General features: G+C 38.8%; 1 protein-coding gene across 2 annotated transcripts in view; it reads right to left on the minus strand.

Annotated features, from left to right (window-relative positions):
* Positions 1-9,065: 9,065 nt before the first annotated feature.
* Positions 9,066-16,108, minus strand: part of rab26 (RAB26, member RAS oncogene family) — a 53,032-nt gene continuing 45,989 nt past the window's right edge. For both annotated transcript variants that reach the window (XM_077503691.1, XM_077503690.1), the window contains one exon: positions 9,066-9,797. In XM_077503691.1, the coding sequence (XP_077359817.1) occupies positions 9,695-9,797 (103 nt within the window). In that variant the 3' untranslated portion in view covers positions 9,066-9,694. The remainder of the gene's footprint in view (positions 9,798-16,108) is intronic.

Genomic DNA, 16,108 nt, shown 5'->3' on the forward strand with positions numbered 1-16,108 from the left:
AGTCCGGTTTACTTACCCATTACTTGTCCACTTCATTATTGTCTTCGCCATCTGTTGGGGATCGTGCCAGGTGAAAACCACTCTTCTCGCATTTTGACGACGAATGTAATTAAAACGTCACCTCCAAGGAAGATGAAACAAAGTTAGGTTTCTTTTGGTCCTTCAGCCTTTTTGACGAGAATAGCAACTCGATTTGAGCAATCATCGTCCCACCCACCGCTCCATTCACTTAAATTAGATTAAAAATACATAACTTGGGTCATGCAACACTGCCATCATTATAATCTAAAACAAATATTAACATTGCGAAAATCACTGAAATTAATGTTAACGTACTGAAAATATTGTGAAACGTTGCAAAGATGGTCAGAGAAGATTTTGGAGTAAAATGGATCATATGTACCCAAACAGAGCAGGGTTTTGGTGAAGTCATACAATATTTGACTTTACACTCATTGTGTCTTCATTTTGGTTTTGAACACTTCCTAAATTTCCAGTAATATAAAGAACATGTTATTCCTCATCAGCTGATCTTAGCTGATAAATGCACAGTCGTGAACCTACCTTATTAAGTGAAGTTGCACATCATAAAGGCTGTTTATGGATCACTGACGGATGGATAAGTTTGACCGATTATGTCTATTTTATGAATTATTGTGGTGGGACCAAAACAAAATAACCAATTTGGGACTTTTATTTTGCAATACGACCTGATAGGGTATAGGGGTGCACCGATCGATCGGCCGGCCGATTTGTCGGCCCCGATTTCATTCATTTTGGGAGATCGGTGATCGGCCGATCCCTTAAAAATAAACCGATCTTTTCCACCAATCTCATCTCCCGCCTCAGAGATCTGAAAAAGTCAGCCACTGTCCTCTTCTGCTGAGATGATTAATAGGATTTTCAATTTTGGTTTGAGAGAACGACTTCATGTGCAGTTAAAACAACCCATTTTGTATTATTTTGCCGATATTGATGAATGTTTTCCAATAAAATAAGATTGGAACACTGAAGGTACCTGTACATGCTGCTTGTAATGGGGGAAAAAAAATCGCTATCAGCAAAAAAATTGGGATTGGCAGGTCAGACTTAAAAAAAGAAAAATCGGATCGGTGATCGGCCGGAAAATTGCGATCGGTGCACCCCTAATAGGGCATGATAATTAGAAATTATTCATCACAATTATATTGGTAATAATTGAAATCACAATTAAGACAATCATTTATTTTTGGTGCAAAACAAGAAAATGTTTAAACGTTAAAAATATTAAGACAAATGAAAACAATTTTGAAACACTAACTATGCAAGTTCTTTTTGGATGAAACTAAATTTATTCAATTTGTTATTTTAAAATAAAATAAAAAGGCGCAAATGCAAAATTTAAACAACTCAAAATTAGTGTTAATAATATTTTTTTTATATTATGTTAATTTTGTAATTATGGAGTGTAATAATTGAAATTATAATTGAATTTTGATTAATTTAAACAACTTTTCAACATAATCTTTTAATTTAAAATACAGCCAATAGACAGCTTTGTTTTAAAATTCTATCAAAAAAAAAAACTTTAATTAATTTTGATTAATTGCACAGCCCTGCGACATGAGTTTGTAATCATCCATAAGACGTGTGAGCAGCTATCAGGTTTGCACTGTCTATGTAAAAAAACAAACAAAAAAATCTTCACCTTTGAGCAATTGGAATATCATGGTCATATTTGGACATCATGTGGTATGACATGAAAAAAATATATATTAATTTTTCTCAACAAATACATATTTTCATTATAATTTTACTTGCTTGTTTTTGTTCCATAATTGTTAGCCTCACAATTTTGATTTAAGATGAAAATATTGTTATATTATTAACCATCATCTGGTGTGACCATTGTAGAAAGCTTTCCATGATACACGTATATCCTAAATTGTAGAAAATAGTAAATAATAATGAAGATTAAATATTAAGTGTGTGTTTCATAATAAATTAACTGTGCTGGGTCTGGTAAAATCCTTACCCATCAATGACCTTTATGCCTTTCTTTAATTAATATGTGTTAGATTTTTATACTGCTAAATGTAAACTGGATTGCATTTTTATTTATTTATTTGTATTTGTGTTATTGCACATGGTGCTTTTTGCATCTATAAAAAGCACATTTGAAAATTAGGTGCAAATCAGCGCCAGCATAGCATAGTAACAATGACAGGTGACGGGGTGAACTTTGCCGCTTGTGAAAACATTTTTGAAATACCAGAAAAGAAATCATCCTATCATACATTCAGCAATGGAATTTTGTTTGGGGCTATTGAATGATCAAAGGTCTAACTTGAAGCCACGAAGATGAAGAAAACCTGCCGCATCGCCCACGACGGAACTTCTTTCAACTCTGCATTTCACACGCAAACCTTTCGGAAATTGGGCCGAAAAATGACTCACTCATAACTCGATTGATGTCAAGCGCTACAAAAGTCGATGGATGGAACTAAAATATTCCTTTCTAAGGCCCAGAATTGGCTCGCTAGTAACTGGCTTTGATCTAAAACTTGTTCGGCAAAGACATGGCAGCATTAATGAGGGTTCTTTATGCGGTTTAATTGCTTAGATTGCTCAATATTACGTCAGCATCAAGTAGTGTTGTAACATTTGAGACCAGTCTCAAGACCACATTCGGTAGGATCCTGGTCTTGTCTCCAACTAGACTCCCATAAGTCTCTCGGTCGTGGAATGGCCGGTCTTTAGATTTTATATCAAGAAAAAAAAACAAGCAAAAAAAAAAACCAAACCAAAAAAAGCACCTGCGCCACTACTTAGACCTGCTTTCTGCAAGTCTAAAATACAGTTTGCTTTTTGTCACCAAATTGCTAGATGTGCTGGGGGCGTGGCAGCTCCGTCAGCCGGAATGCCCAGTGACACGCAATACTGCCCCAAACACGCAACTCAACTCAACTTTATTTATAAAGCGCTTTAAGAACAGGCGTTGCTGTATACAAAGTGCTGTACATAAACCAAACATCAGTTTTGCAGTAAACAAGAACAAAGCAAACATTTTGAAGTGCGAATACAGGTTTGTTTGTTTTTTTGTTTAAATATACTTGCACTGAAGCACTTATCAGTCATTATGTGTCTAATAATATGCCCCAAATTTATAATATTTCACTAAAATTGCAGGGGAAGCTGATAAATATGTATTCATGGTGTGTTTTGCCAGTCAAATTAGACTGGAACGGGTTTTGACGATGTCATCAGGGGTAAATACTGTGGCCATTAGGCTTATAATAGTTTTGGGATTTTCATTATAGTTCATTTTTGTTTTGCTTGTTTATTTTTTTATTATTATTTTTTTTAATTGACTTAGTTTTCAGAGTGTGTTTGTTAGTTTTTAAAACACTTTTATTTTTGTTTTTATTAGTTTTAGTCTTAGTTTTAGTTTTTACATGCTGTGTATTTTTGCTGTGGATTTGGTGCATGTATTTTTTGTTGCTTCTAATATCAACCTCAAGGGCTCATGTATTTAATTAATTGGTAGTGATGAAAACTGTGAACGTAAAATGTAATTTCAATATTATTATTATTATTATTTAATTTATTTTTATTTCATTAACGTAAATGTTTTTCCCCCTAATTTTAGTTTTAGTTATTTGTTCTTTGTTGTTTTGTTTTTGGTTGTTCTTTGTTAACAAGTGATTTAAGAACATGATTTAAGAGACAGTTCAATTGGTAGTAGTTTAAAGACTCCTGACAGAAAATGACTTTCTGTGTTTGCGTTTGTGCACGTGGCTCGGTGTTTTGCTTGTGTTTGAGTGCAGGTTCATCAGTAGTGTTACGACTCGACTTCCAGCTTAGCAGTCTCATTAAGATAAGCCGCTTCCACTCAGCTGACGAATGTCAATAAATGGTGAGTCAAACCCTGGACATGACAGACATGCACACGGTACACTCGGACACATCGTGGATTTGTTTATTTTTCTCTGGAAATAGTAGACTACACGTGTCCATCTATATTTCCACGTGCACTCGCTACAAATAATGATTTGATTACTGCAATTGATACTTTTGAAATAAAGCTATAAACTGAAATCCATCCATCCATCCATCCATTTTCTTGACCGGTTATTCCTCCCAAGGGTCGCGGGGGTGCTGGAGCCTATCTCAGCTCAAAGCCAGCTGAGAGGCTCCAATACAATTGTCAGACAAGATCAGTCTGCTTATTTTAAGATACTTTTTGCTTAATTATCTTGGCATTACGTGTTAACAGCCAGTTTTAAGTACTGTGAGGGTTAAACCATTTTCCACATTTTAAGATGACTAACCAGTAGGGATATCGTGATATTAAAACTGCCACAATATCGTCATCGTTATGTGCACAATATTTAAAGGAACACACCTGTATAAAAAAAAGTCACGTTAATTTCCATTTGTGCAGTTCTAGCACCGTCTAGTGGCTAGTTTATTAGTACAATTTAATTTTCATTAGGGATGTTTTGGCCTTCTATGTTTAAAATCTATGCTAATTGTCAGATGAAGGGGAACCTAATTTGCTTGTGAAGCGATCAACGTGTGCTTGCATTAGCAAATAAGTGCCTCAATATTGTTATTAGCGATTGTAGGTGGTTTATATTAGTGATGGCAAAATGAAGCCCCGTAAAGCAGTGAAGCCCTGCAGTGAAATGCTTCACACACACGTAGGGGCTTCAAGATGATTCATTTCCTCGACTACGCCATCATGTGGACAGAAAAACGTATAACATGCTTGGTGCATGCAATAAAATGGTGGGGTGTAAATCATGCTCTAAATACAAAAGAATATATATTTTAAGAGTGTTTTAACATGAATTGTTCTGTGTTACTTTGTCTATGTTTGTGCTTATGCAACAAGTGAAAATGTGAAATAAGGAGGTAAAATAAAGTGCTTATTCATTTTTATTTAAAAAATATTTTTTTCCGAAGTTTTTGGACTCAGGCGGTTTCTTTTTTTTGCCGAGAATTTCACCTGCTTTGGAAAAAAACTCTTTCACATGGTACTGATGAAGCAGGGGTGCATCGATATGAGATAGCAAGTTTGTATAGAATTGGACGCGTATATTTCTGTGATTCCCAGTACTGAAGGGGACTTTCAACTGTGAACAGAAAAATGTGAATTTTATGTGTTGTCACATTTTATTTTATTTTATTATTGGAATCTGTTAAAATAGTACCGTAATTGCAGTGCATCACCTTCTGAGGTGAGATCTGCTCAAAGTGCTCCTAAACAAGGGAAAATCTCTTTCTTGCTGGTTCCATCGCAAAAAGAGGCTCGTCAAATCGAATGCCAAAAGCAAAAAAAGTAGCGCAATAAGGGACCCGAAAACACAAAAAGTGAAGGGGAATCCATAGCGTTTCTTTGCCGCTTTTATTTCGAACTACACTCAAACCTAGCGAATCATTTCCTGAATCAGTCACGTGGTACACCTGCTTCGTGGGGCTTCAAACGTCACCACGTACGTCATCAACACACGCATTGACACGCCGTTCATGAACCACTCATCTGCATTACTCGGCACACGCTTCAGGGATTCGACCCGAGAAGCACATCACTAGTTTATATACATTGCTGTTATGTACAAAAGCAAAATATTGTGCTTTTTTAGTATGACCTCTTTGGGGGGTTTTTTACAATATTGTGCCCTTTTTTAAATATCGCAAACCACAATATCGTGATAATTATCGTATCGTGACCTACATATCGTGATGATATCGTATCGTGATGTTTGGATATCGTTACATCCCTACTAACCAGTAACCAACAACAAAGGCATTGAATTGGGGTTTCATAAGTTTATTTTTTTATTTTTTTCGTTTTTTTTAAGAGTTTGCATAATCTAGTCACAAGATAAATGGAAAAATACAAATGTGAAAACAATCAGACAAATGTGCAATATAGCTCTTTATTGTAAGCACTTTTTTTCCTTGAAAAAATCATTTCGTTAGATTTATTAAAGTCATATTTCCTCTATACAGTAAATGCACTACCAGTGTCTACCCTCAGACTGGAAGGTTGTGGGCTCAATCCCTGGCTGGGTCATACCAAAGACAATTTAAAAAACAAAACAAAACAGAACCTGTTACCTCTCTGCTTGACACTCAGGCTAAGTTGGCAAACCATTAATAAATATGTAAATGTAATTTTCCAGCTTGAAAAAGAAATCAATATTACCGGTACTTGTTTTTAAGTCTAAAAATACTATTTTCGAGACCACTGTGGTTGATATGGGCCTAGTATTATTTTCTTATTTTTCACAATATTACAGGTAAATTTAAGTAAAATTATCTTGTTCTGTTGGCAGATAATTTAGCTTATTTGAAGTAATAATTTTCTTATTTTACTATTTTTTTTTTGTTAAATTTTCTGCTGTCCTTTTTGCAGTGTTACAGTATCTTTAAATATTTCTTACAGTATCTATTAATTTAATGTTTTTCACATGTTATCTGAGGCCTACAAGAGCTGACTTTGGTGAGGGCGCATCTTAAATTTTGTGCCACGTGATGTACATGGCAAAGTTGCATTTGTATTTCTATTAAAATGTGGATTAAGTATGCTATACGCATGGAGGGGGAAAAAAAACAAAGATGGGCTAGTTCTTGTTTTGTAGAATTCAATTACAATCACACAAAGGGCCGATGACAAAGAGCAGGCCAAGTGGGCTCAAGTTGGACTCCGTCCTTGAGCATGCTGCACTTACCGTCAGCTTGTGTGTCATTCCTGAGAGGGAAAAAATGAAGCAGCATTTATACATACACACACGGGCCACATGGCTTTGTTTGGGGTTCCTAGTCGATTTAGCGCAATAGAGTGGACTGCTGGGCAACTGCTTAAGTATGAGCACACACAACCACGCTCACGCACACACGCCTTGACCGGCACAGCGAGGCCACTCGGGTTATGGTGCCCTGGCGGAGGTCTAATGAGATGAAGAACAAGCAGCGTAACAGATGGTCCTCTGGTCATATGAGGGCCCCTAAAGTCACTCGCCTCCTGGAACCTCGTCACTATGATTGCCCTTATTTGCCTATTCACGCCATTGTACACATTCACACTCTCTTATATACACACAACACATACTTGTGTTAGCATTTGTGGATGCATCTTCCATCGCTTTCCCCTGCTGTTCAACATGTGTCTGTACTGTATGTTCCTATAAGAACCATAGGTGAGCAGAATAAATAAAAAGGAATTTGAATATGTATAGTGGGTCATACAGGGCCAAGCTAATGCAATGGGTGTGTTCAATTTTCAAATGAATTAAGTATAGGGGTTAAAAAACACACAGCGGGGACATGCAAGTCAGGTAAGGTAGCAATCGTCATTGGTCTTCTAGGTTAGCGCTTCATATATAACATGAAAGACAGTTTATCTACTTCAATTGGAGTTAATTTACGTACAAAACACATTCAGTATGACGTCATAATTTTTTCTAAAGAGTAGCATAAACACAAGTCAATATGTCATTACAACAATAACGCAAACAATAGTAACCACTACACGAATAAATACATAAAATAAGCTCTACTGATGGACCCGCACTTTCCCCAACAAAGTGATAGCCCACAGATGTGTTTGTAAACAAGTTACCTGCTCCAACTCACCGCAACCGACAAGAGCAAAACAAAATGGCGGCATGGATGGTGCAAGGGAGCCCCAGTGTGCACATGGGAGATATTGCAGGCTATTTTGTGTTGCTACGCCTCCTAAGTAGGAAATTAGCAGCATATTCAGTTGTTAGAATAATGTCATAAAATGTGAAGCAGCACAGAAATTAAAAGAATTACAAACTAATGAAGAAAATTCATGTGCGCTGGTCCTTATTCTGTGTTTTAAATATTTTATCAAGCTTGGCAAGTCGTGTTGATATAATAATTATACTGGGTGACCAAATTCATTTAGACAATTAGCCAGCTTGTTTTGTTGTTGTTTTTTTTTTGTTTTTTTAATACCCAATCCCTGCTTAAAGATTTTCTACCACTGGTACTGCTGAACTTAACATGATCAACGTCTTTATTGACAGGTTAGCCTACTATAGCCTAAATGTGTATTAACTCAGCCAACTTAAATTTGTCATGTAGAAGTATAATTGTATTGAAAATTCTCTTTTTACGTAGCTAAAACTGATATTAGCCCAATAGTTTTTGTTTGTTTGTTTTTACATAAAATTAGCTAAATTAGCATGAATTTATGCTAATAGCGTGTTGAAACAGGTGTTTGCTAGTTTAAATAAATCTTTTACGTGTTTATTAATTCAATTAATGAACAATACACTTTGCCAGTGTTATGCGAAACTTTCTCTCATACTCACTTATTTACAGGAGTATGTTACTAACCTGTCTCTTGAAGAATTTCCTCAATAGTCGGTGGTTGGTTTCCATAGGTGTAACCAGCAGCAGCAATGGCATTATATCGCCAAATAACATTTTAGTATTGTCAATACGATTAAAAGTTATGTTAAAAGTGACTCGATCCGTCATTACTATTGTCTGGTCCTAAAGGTTCTCCCCGTGCCCGCGTGGGTCTTCTCCGGGTACTCCGGTCTCCTCCCACATTCCAAAGACATGCATGGCAGGTTAATTGGGCGCTCCGAATTGTCCCTAGGTGTGCGTGTGAGTGTGGATGGTTGTTCGTCTCTGTGTGCCCTGCGATTGGTTGGCAACCAGTCCAGGGTGTCCCCTGCCTACTGCCCAGAGCCAGCTGAGATAGGCGCCAGCAGCCCCCGCGACCCTTGTGAGGAATAAGCGGTCAAGAAAATGGATGGATGGATGGATGGTCCTAAAGGTTTTTCTCTAAATCCAGCTTGCACATTTGCAACTGGTGGCTCTTGTCTTTTATTGATGGAACTTTGTGTTTCCTAAAATAAATAAATAAATAACAAATGAGTGTACTTTCAATGGAAGAAATGACTACCATACACAAAAAAAATAATATTTAACTTTCTATTATGTTGTATTAAGACAGCAGGACGTTCATGTAATGACAGTAAACTGCCAGAAGATGGCGGTGTCGTTTCACATGTATGTAGTCCACCCCAGACATAAAGTGAGGTTCCTCATAACTGTTCTTTAATTAATGTAAATACAATTTCCATTCAGTTACAATGTGTATTACAAGTTTACAATAAACGGATGACTATTTGACTGTACATTTATTTAATTTTAAAGATTATCACATTTCAACTGCATATATAATGTAGTGTAATTGATCACATTTGCAGGATAGACATGTATGCTGGTAACAAATACACATAAAACAGTTAGTACAAAACCAACTTTCACGAGATACAATGAAACATCTGTACAAAATGTTTAGTTTCATGTGAGTGGCATAATGATGATTCAACTCTATTCTCTACTTTACATTTCTATTTTTAACAAGACTTTTACAAACTACAAAGCATCAGTTCACAAAAGATTGCAAATGTGCACGCCACAGCACAGGAGACATTCATGATGCTGTGAGGGGGACTAACACAAACATGAACATGTGTTAAGTTTGTGGGTGCGTGCGCATGCATGTGTATGTATATGTTCTGTAGGTAGGCTCAATTTTACATTCAGGAACATTAAACTTGAAAGAATAAATAAACATTTCTCCGGTGCTCAGACATGACTTTTATGTGCGTGTACATCTGCCGCTACCTTTACAAACACACATACACACGCACGCGATCTATGAGCGGCAGCAGCCGGCAGTCCTCATTTCTTTGTTGACGTACTCCTGCAACTGAAACTTTGGCTCATCGGGCTCCTTCATGGTCCTGTGCTTCAGCTCTCTAGCAAAGACAGACATAGAATCCATCCACAATCATTTTCGAAAAGCAACTGTCCTCATTAGGGTCGTGGTTGAGCACAGCTGACTTTGTGCAAGACAGTGAGGGACATGCTGGACAAGTCGACAGCTAATCGTAGGCCAGTCACTGCAGTCTGTTAATTCTAAGGCAGCTTTAACTGCGTGTCCATTTATTTTGAGACATGACCTTATAATTTGACAAAATGAAATGGTTTCAGAGAAGACAGGTATTTTGTCACGTTTATAGTGTGCTTTAAATCATCCATTCTCTTTCTATAATCGCTGGAAGGTGTGCTAGTCAATCACAGGGCACGAGTGAGGACCTTTGTGTTACCTTTCGCAGTTACAGAAAAATTACCTTTTGCTGGAAGTTCGTCATTAGCCTGAGCTATGGGGGGCGCACTAACATCAAAGTGGAAGTCAAACTTCAACATTTCTTGACAATAATATGTTATATGTGACCTCACTAGTCTAAACATGACATTCTGATTAATATTACATTTGTGGATTATGAGTTATGAAGCCAAATCCAGCCATTTTTATCCACCTAAGGGGGCGGCCATTTTGTTACTTGTTGTCGACTGAAGATGACATCAATGTTGCTCAGGGTTCAGGCTACACCCAATCATAGCTCACCTGTTTTCTGAAGCTGCGCTGTGATTGGTTGTTACCTGACACCTGAGCAACTGTGATGTCATCCTCAGGAGACAGCAAGTGGCAAAATGGCCACCCCCTGAGATGGATAAAAACAACTGGATTTTGCAGTTTAACTCATATTCCACTTGTGCAATATTAACCAGAATAACATATTTAAACTGCATAGAACATATAGTATTTATTTATTTATTTATTTATTTTTAATAGATTGACTTCCCCTTTAAAGGACTACTTGACTCATTTGAACCATTTTCAGCAGTGAAAAGTGACAATTGTGTCCAGAATTAATTTGACAACTTAATTATTTTTTCATGTACAATTAATACCTTTAAAAACACTATTTTCCACTTGCTGTCGACTGGAAATGACATCACATGTGCTGAGGAAATAGGTCACGATCAATCATGGCTCACCTGCTTTCTAGGTTTGGTCTGCAAACTGAGCCTTAATTGGTCGTTAACCATATCCTGTTTTTCATCTTCAGTCAATCATTAAAAATACATTTATCACATTAATTATAGGGATGTAACAATATCCAATCGTCACGATACGATATTATCACGATATGAAGCTCACGATACAAAAATTATCACAATTTTGTTGGCGAGGTTGGCGATATTTAAAAAAGGTCACAATATTGTAAAAAAAAAAAAAAAAGCACAATATTGTGCTTTTGTACATAACCGCAATGATATGTGATGATGATGATGATGATGATGATTATTATTATTATTATTATTATTATGTTATGTTGTCACACACACATTGAGTTCCTCCACATATTGACTCGCTTCAAAGCATTTTACAATCCCCTTCATCTGACAATTAGTGTAGATTTTAACCCTTGTGCCATTTGCTTAGCCAAATATGTAAATTAGGAGTTGATTGTGCAGGGGGAAAACAAAAAAAAAAAAAAAAAAAAAGAGCCACGGCTTTGGAAAACTGGGGGACCGTCAAAATGCGAGTGTGCCAACATTTCTTAGCCATTGCATGAGGGAGATAACTATTATAATATCCCTGGAATCGGCGTTAGCCAACCGCGTAACATTAATGTACATTATAAGTGACATTTTTGGACCGATTGGACACTGCATGTATTTTATTGCAATTTCCGTGATTTCTGCATGAAATCCTTCTATGGACATTCCTCGACGGTGCCATGGCCATGAGAAAGATTTCGCACCCCAAATCCACCAGGTGGCGTTAGAGGCCAATTAATGATTTTCCTTGCAAACGCCGCACTGATTCCAGCACGCCATATTCCACACAGACTTATTTCTTCGTGCTTTTTACTGATTGTGCATTCGACAGGATGTTAGTGGATGCGCGTGCACGTTAGTGGGCGCGCGTGCATGTTCGTGGATGCGCGTACACGCGCGCCACTTATATTTTTGTGCAGAAAAAGGTATTGCGAGCTATTGACTTATGTTTCGTGTTGGGATATGCTGTTTGTTTGTCTGCATGGACGTGGGAAGCACGTTCCCTAGTGGGAGGGGTCGAATGGCAATGCTCTTTGCCGTTGTTATGTCCCCAAAATGAGCCACTGTTAGAGGTGGGCGTCGTTGCAATACAGCGGTTTTCCTCAGTGTGTGAAGGCTGTTATTTAATTTTTTTTTTCTCTTTCTTCACTTCAGAACTTCAGAATTAATAGCGTGCATATTCCACACGCATGCACAGTTCGATCATCCATTTTGAACAGCCGAGCATTGACATTTGCTCTGCCAAGGCTGCAGGGGGCAGGCGTGCCATTGTGGCCAAACGTGCGTGCAACGTGGAGGTGACGTATTTCCCTTCGTGCATTCTTCAAAACATGGCAAGGAGCATGGATCGGTGAAAACAATAAGCAGAAGGGATAAGACAAAACAAAAAAAACGGGTTTTTTTTGCAACTTATGAAGTGTAACATGTAACGGTTGTCGAGATGAATTCCTCGTCGGTTATCTTATCTGGCCGTTGCATTTCTACGTGTGAAAGTGCTAAGCTTCGATTTTTATTCGGCTAGTTTGTATTCACAACAACGTGCTAACGTGCTAAGAGGCTAACGTGCACGAGACATGAGCTTCCTGGATCTAAGGAAAAGAACGGCGATCGGAGACACAAAAAGCTGCAAATGCAAGTTGGCAAGTAAGTACTTCTACAAAATAAACATAAACGAACATATGAGCACGTCCTGGAATGCCGCGGGGGCCGTGTAGCTTCCCAACGGTATGTAGCTCGTCGCTGTGTTGACTTCCGTTCGCCGGATACAATTGGATACAGGCGGTGTAAATTTATCCGAAAAACACGCACGATTTCCGGGTAAAGTAAACGGACGGATCGGTGTAATGGAGCTTTTTCTTTCCGTTATTTGTCCGGAACCGTACGTCCTACGGGGAAAATGACACATATCTGACACATATCTGGAACCGTGAGCACAAGAGATACGTGGCTCGTTGAAGTGCGACGCCGGATACGGGGGTGTAAATCGGGCCTTCCTGTACCCGAAAATCAAACACAATTTGCGGCTAAAGTCACGGAGGGTCCCGGTGCCGCTCCGGAGCCCCACAAAAAGTACTTTTTTCCCCAAAGTTTTCTATCAAAGCTACCGTGTTGCCTGATGCTCTAACTATGTCATATGAAAGATTCAAATTTATTTCTTTATTATACATATATACAACACAGTTAATTTTCTTCATAATCTATTATTTGGCTTCTGTTGTCCTATGGCGGGGGGAAATAATAATAATAAATAAATATACTATATTTATGCATAGTTTTGATGCCAATTAACATTTTGGGTGGTTGAAAGAAAAAAAAATATTAAAAAATGACTTAGTTATCACACCTCAAAGTAGAATTACTTATTTGGCTAAAATGTACTCTTCGAGGGTGTTCTGAGTTAAATTGCCATTGTCAAAAAATTTGGCATGCATTGAAAAAATTGTTGTTATAACTTATTGCCTTATTCGAAGCTCTAATTATGTCATATGAAGTATTAATTTTGTATTTATTTTTTATACATGTATACAGCACAGTTCGTTTTCTTCATAGTCCATTCTTTGGGCTTGTATTGTCCTAAGAGGGGGGAATACATAAAAAAAAAAAAAAAAACTTCATATGTATGGATAGTTCTGATGCCAATGAACATTTTGAGTGGTTGAAATAAAAAAAAATGTTAAAAATTGACTTAGTTATCACACCTCAAAGTAGAATTACTTATTTGGCTAAAATGTACTCTTAGAGGGTGTCACTGATTCCAAGGCACAAGGGTTAAACATAGAAGGGCCAAAACATCCCTAATGAAAATTAAATTGCACTAACAAACTAGCCACCAGACGGGCTGTTCGGTCCCTGTACGACCGTTGCCAGAGTTTGGTCCGCATTGCCGGCAGTAAGTCGATTTCGTTTCCTGTGAGGGTTGGACTCCGCCAAGGTTGCCCTTTGTCACCGATTCTGTTCATAACTTTTATGGACAGAATTTCTAGGCGCAGCCGAGGCGTGGAGGGGTTCCGGTTTGGTGGCCTCAGCATTGCATCTCTGCTCTTTGCAGATGATGTGGTGCTGTTGGCCTCATCAGGCCGGGGCCTCCAGCTCTCACTGGAGCGGTTCGCAGCCGAGTGTGAAGCGGTTGGGATGAGGATCAGCACCTCCAAATCCGAGACCATGGTCCTCAGTCGGAAAAGGGTGGAGTGTCGTCTTCAGGTCGGGGACGAGATCCTGCCCCAAGTGGAGGAGTTCAAGTATCTTGGGGTCTTGTTCACGAGTGAGGGTAGGATGGAGCGGGAGATCGACAGGCGGATCGGTGCAGCGTCTGCAGTGATGCGGACTCTGTATCGGTCCGTCGTGGTGAAGAAAGAGCTGAGCCAAAAGGCAAAGCTCTCGATTTACCGGTCGATCTACGTTCCGACCCTCACCTATGATCACGAGCTGTGGGTCGTGACCGAAAGAACGAGATCCCGGATACAAGCGGCCGAAATGGGTTTCCTCCGCAGGGTGTCCGGGCTCTCCCTTAGAGATAGGGTGAGAAGCTCGGTCATCCGGGAGGGACTCAGAGTCGAGCCGCTGCTCCTCCGCGTTGAGAGGAGCCAGCTGAGGTGGCTCGGGCATCTGGTTCGGATGCCTCCTGGACGCCTCCCTGGGGAGGTGTTTCGGGCATGTCCCACTGGCGGGAGGCCCCGGGGACGACCCAGGACACGCTGGAGAGACTATGTCTCTCGGCTGGCCTGGGAACGCCTTGGGATCCCGCCGGAGGAGCTGGTTGAAGTGGCTGGGGAGAGGGAAGTCTGGGTTTCCCTCCTGAAGCTGCTGCCCCCGCGACCCGACCCCGGATAAGCGGAGGAAGATGGATGGATGGAACTAGCCACCAGAGGGTGCTACAACTGCACAAATGGAAATCAAGCTGACTTTTTTTTTTTAACAGATGTGTTGCATTTAAATATCGTGAACATGACGACGACGATATTGTGGCAGTTTTAATATCACGATATCGCACTTACCGTTAAATCCCTAATTAATTATAGACAAAATATTATCTTCTTACTGTTAAAAATGACTCAATGAATCAAGTATCCCTTCAACTTTGATATCAAATAGAAGGCTGCAAAATATCACGTTTCAGGCCACAAAAGGTCCCCAGGCCACAGGTTTGACACCACTGATTAGATTAAAAAATAAATACATAAAACATGATCAGCTGGGAACAAAACAACATTGTTAAAAACTAGCGTTAAAAGAAATGCTGCAGATTTTAGCTAGCCTACTTAAGGGCCTCAGAAGGTTGCTGGGACAGACTACTGATCCACTTTGGGATGAAAGTACTGAGTAGAATTATTTCAACAATCAACATGCAGTTGCTCAATACATTAAAATACTGAGCAGACCACGGACATAATCAGATGTAATAAAAATTGTCCTTGCAGGAGGCCAACCTTGGTGAATATAAGAGCCTAATCAGAACACAGCTGATTGGACTGACTAACTCAATAAATAGTATTTTATTCTTCTTTGGTGAAATGACTTATGTATGTATGTAAATTTATGTGCTTATTTATTCATTCATTATCGGATGTTCTGTTTTTCAAATGAATGTTCTGGGAAGAAATTTTGGTGAGAAATGAGATGAACCGATAGAAATGAACTTGGCTCCGAACAGCAGGCTATTTCGAAACGGAATTATTTTGGACACGCTAGACCTTCTTCGGCATCTGTGCGGTTGATAAAGCTCCACGGTCGTGTACTTGATCTTTCTGGTGCACCTCCTGGTATTCATCTTTCCTGGTATTAAATCTGTTAGACTTTAACTCACAGTCCTCCATATGAACATTTATAGTATAGCGAACATTCAAGGGGGACAAATTACTTCAAAGTGGCGGCAGCGTCCTTACAAAGATGAAGTCCGTTTTAGTTTAAACCTCATGCCAGTTGCTCCTAATTAGGTGCACACTCCACTGATCCCTTTGAAAGGATATGATGGAGCTGTTATATGTGCATACAGCCGCACCATTCAAATTGATAGATAACAGAGTATGCACTAAGCTCATTTGAATATTGTTAGCTGCACCGAGGCAAAGAGGGAACAGAAAACAAGCTGTCATGAACCAGCAATGGATATATAGATAACAAAATCAATTTATAACAGAAAAACGGTAGAAATCAGCTA

This window comes from Festucalex cinctus, chromosome 17 (assembly GCF_051991245.1).
Source record: "Festucalex cinctus isolate MCC-2025b chromosome 17, RoL_Fcin_1.0, whole genome shotgun sequence".
NCBI lineage: Eukaryota > Metazoa > Chordata > Actinopteri > Syngnathiformes > Syngnathidae > Festucalex > Festucalex cinctus.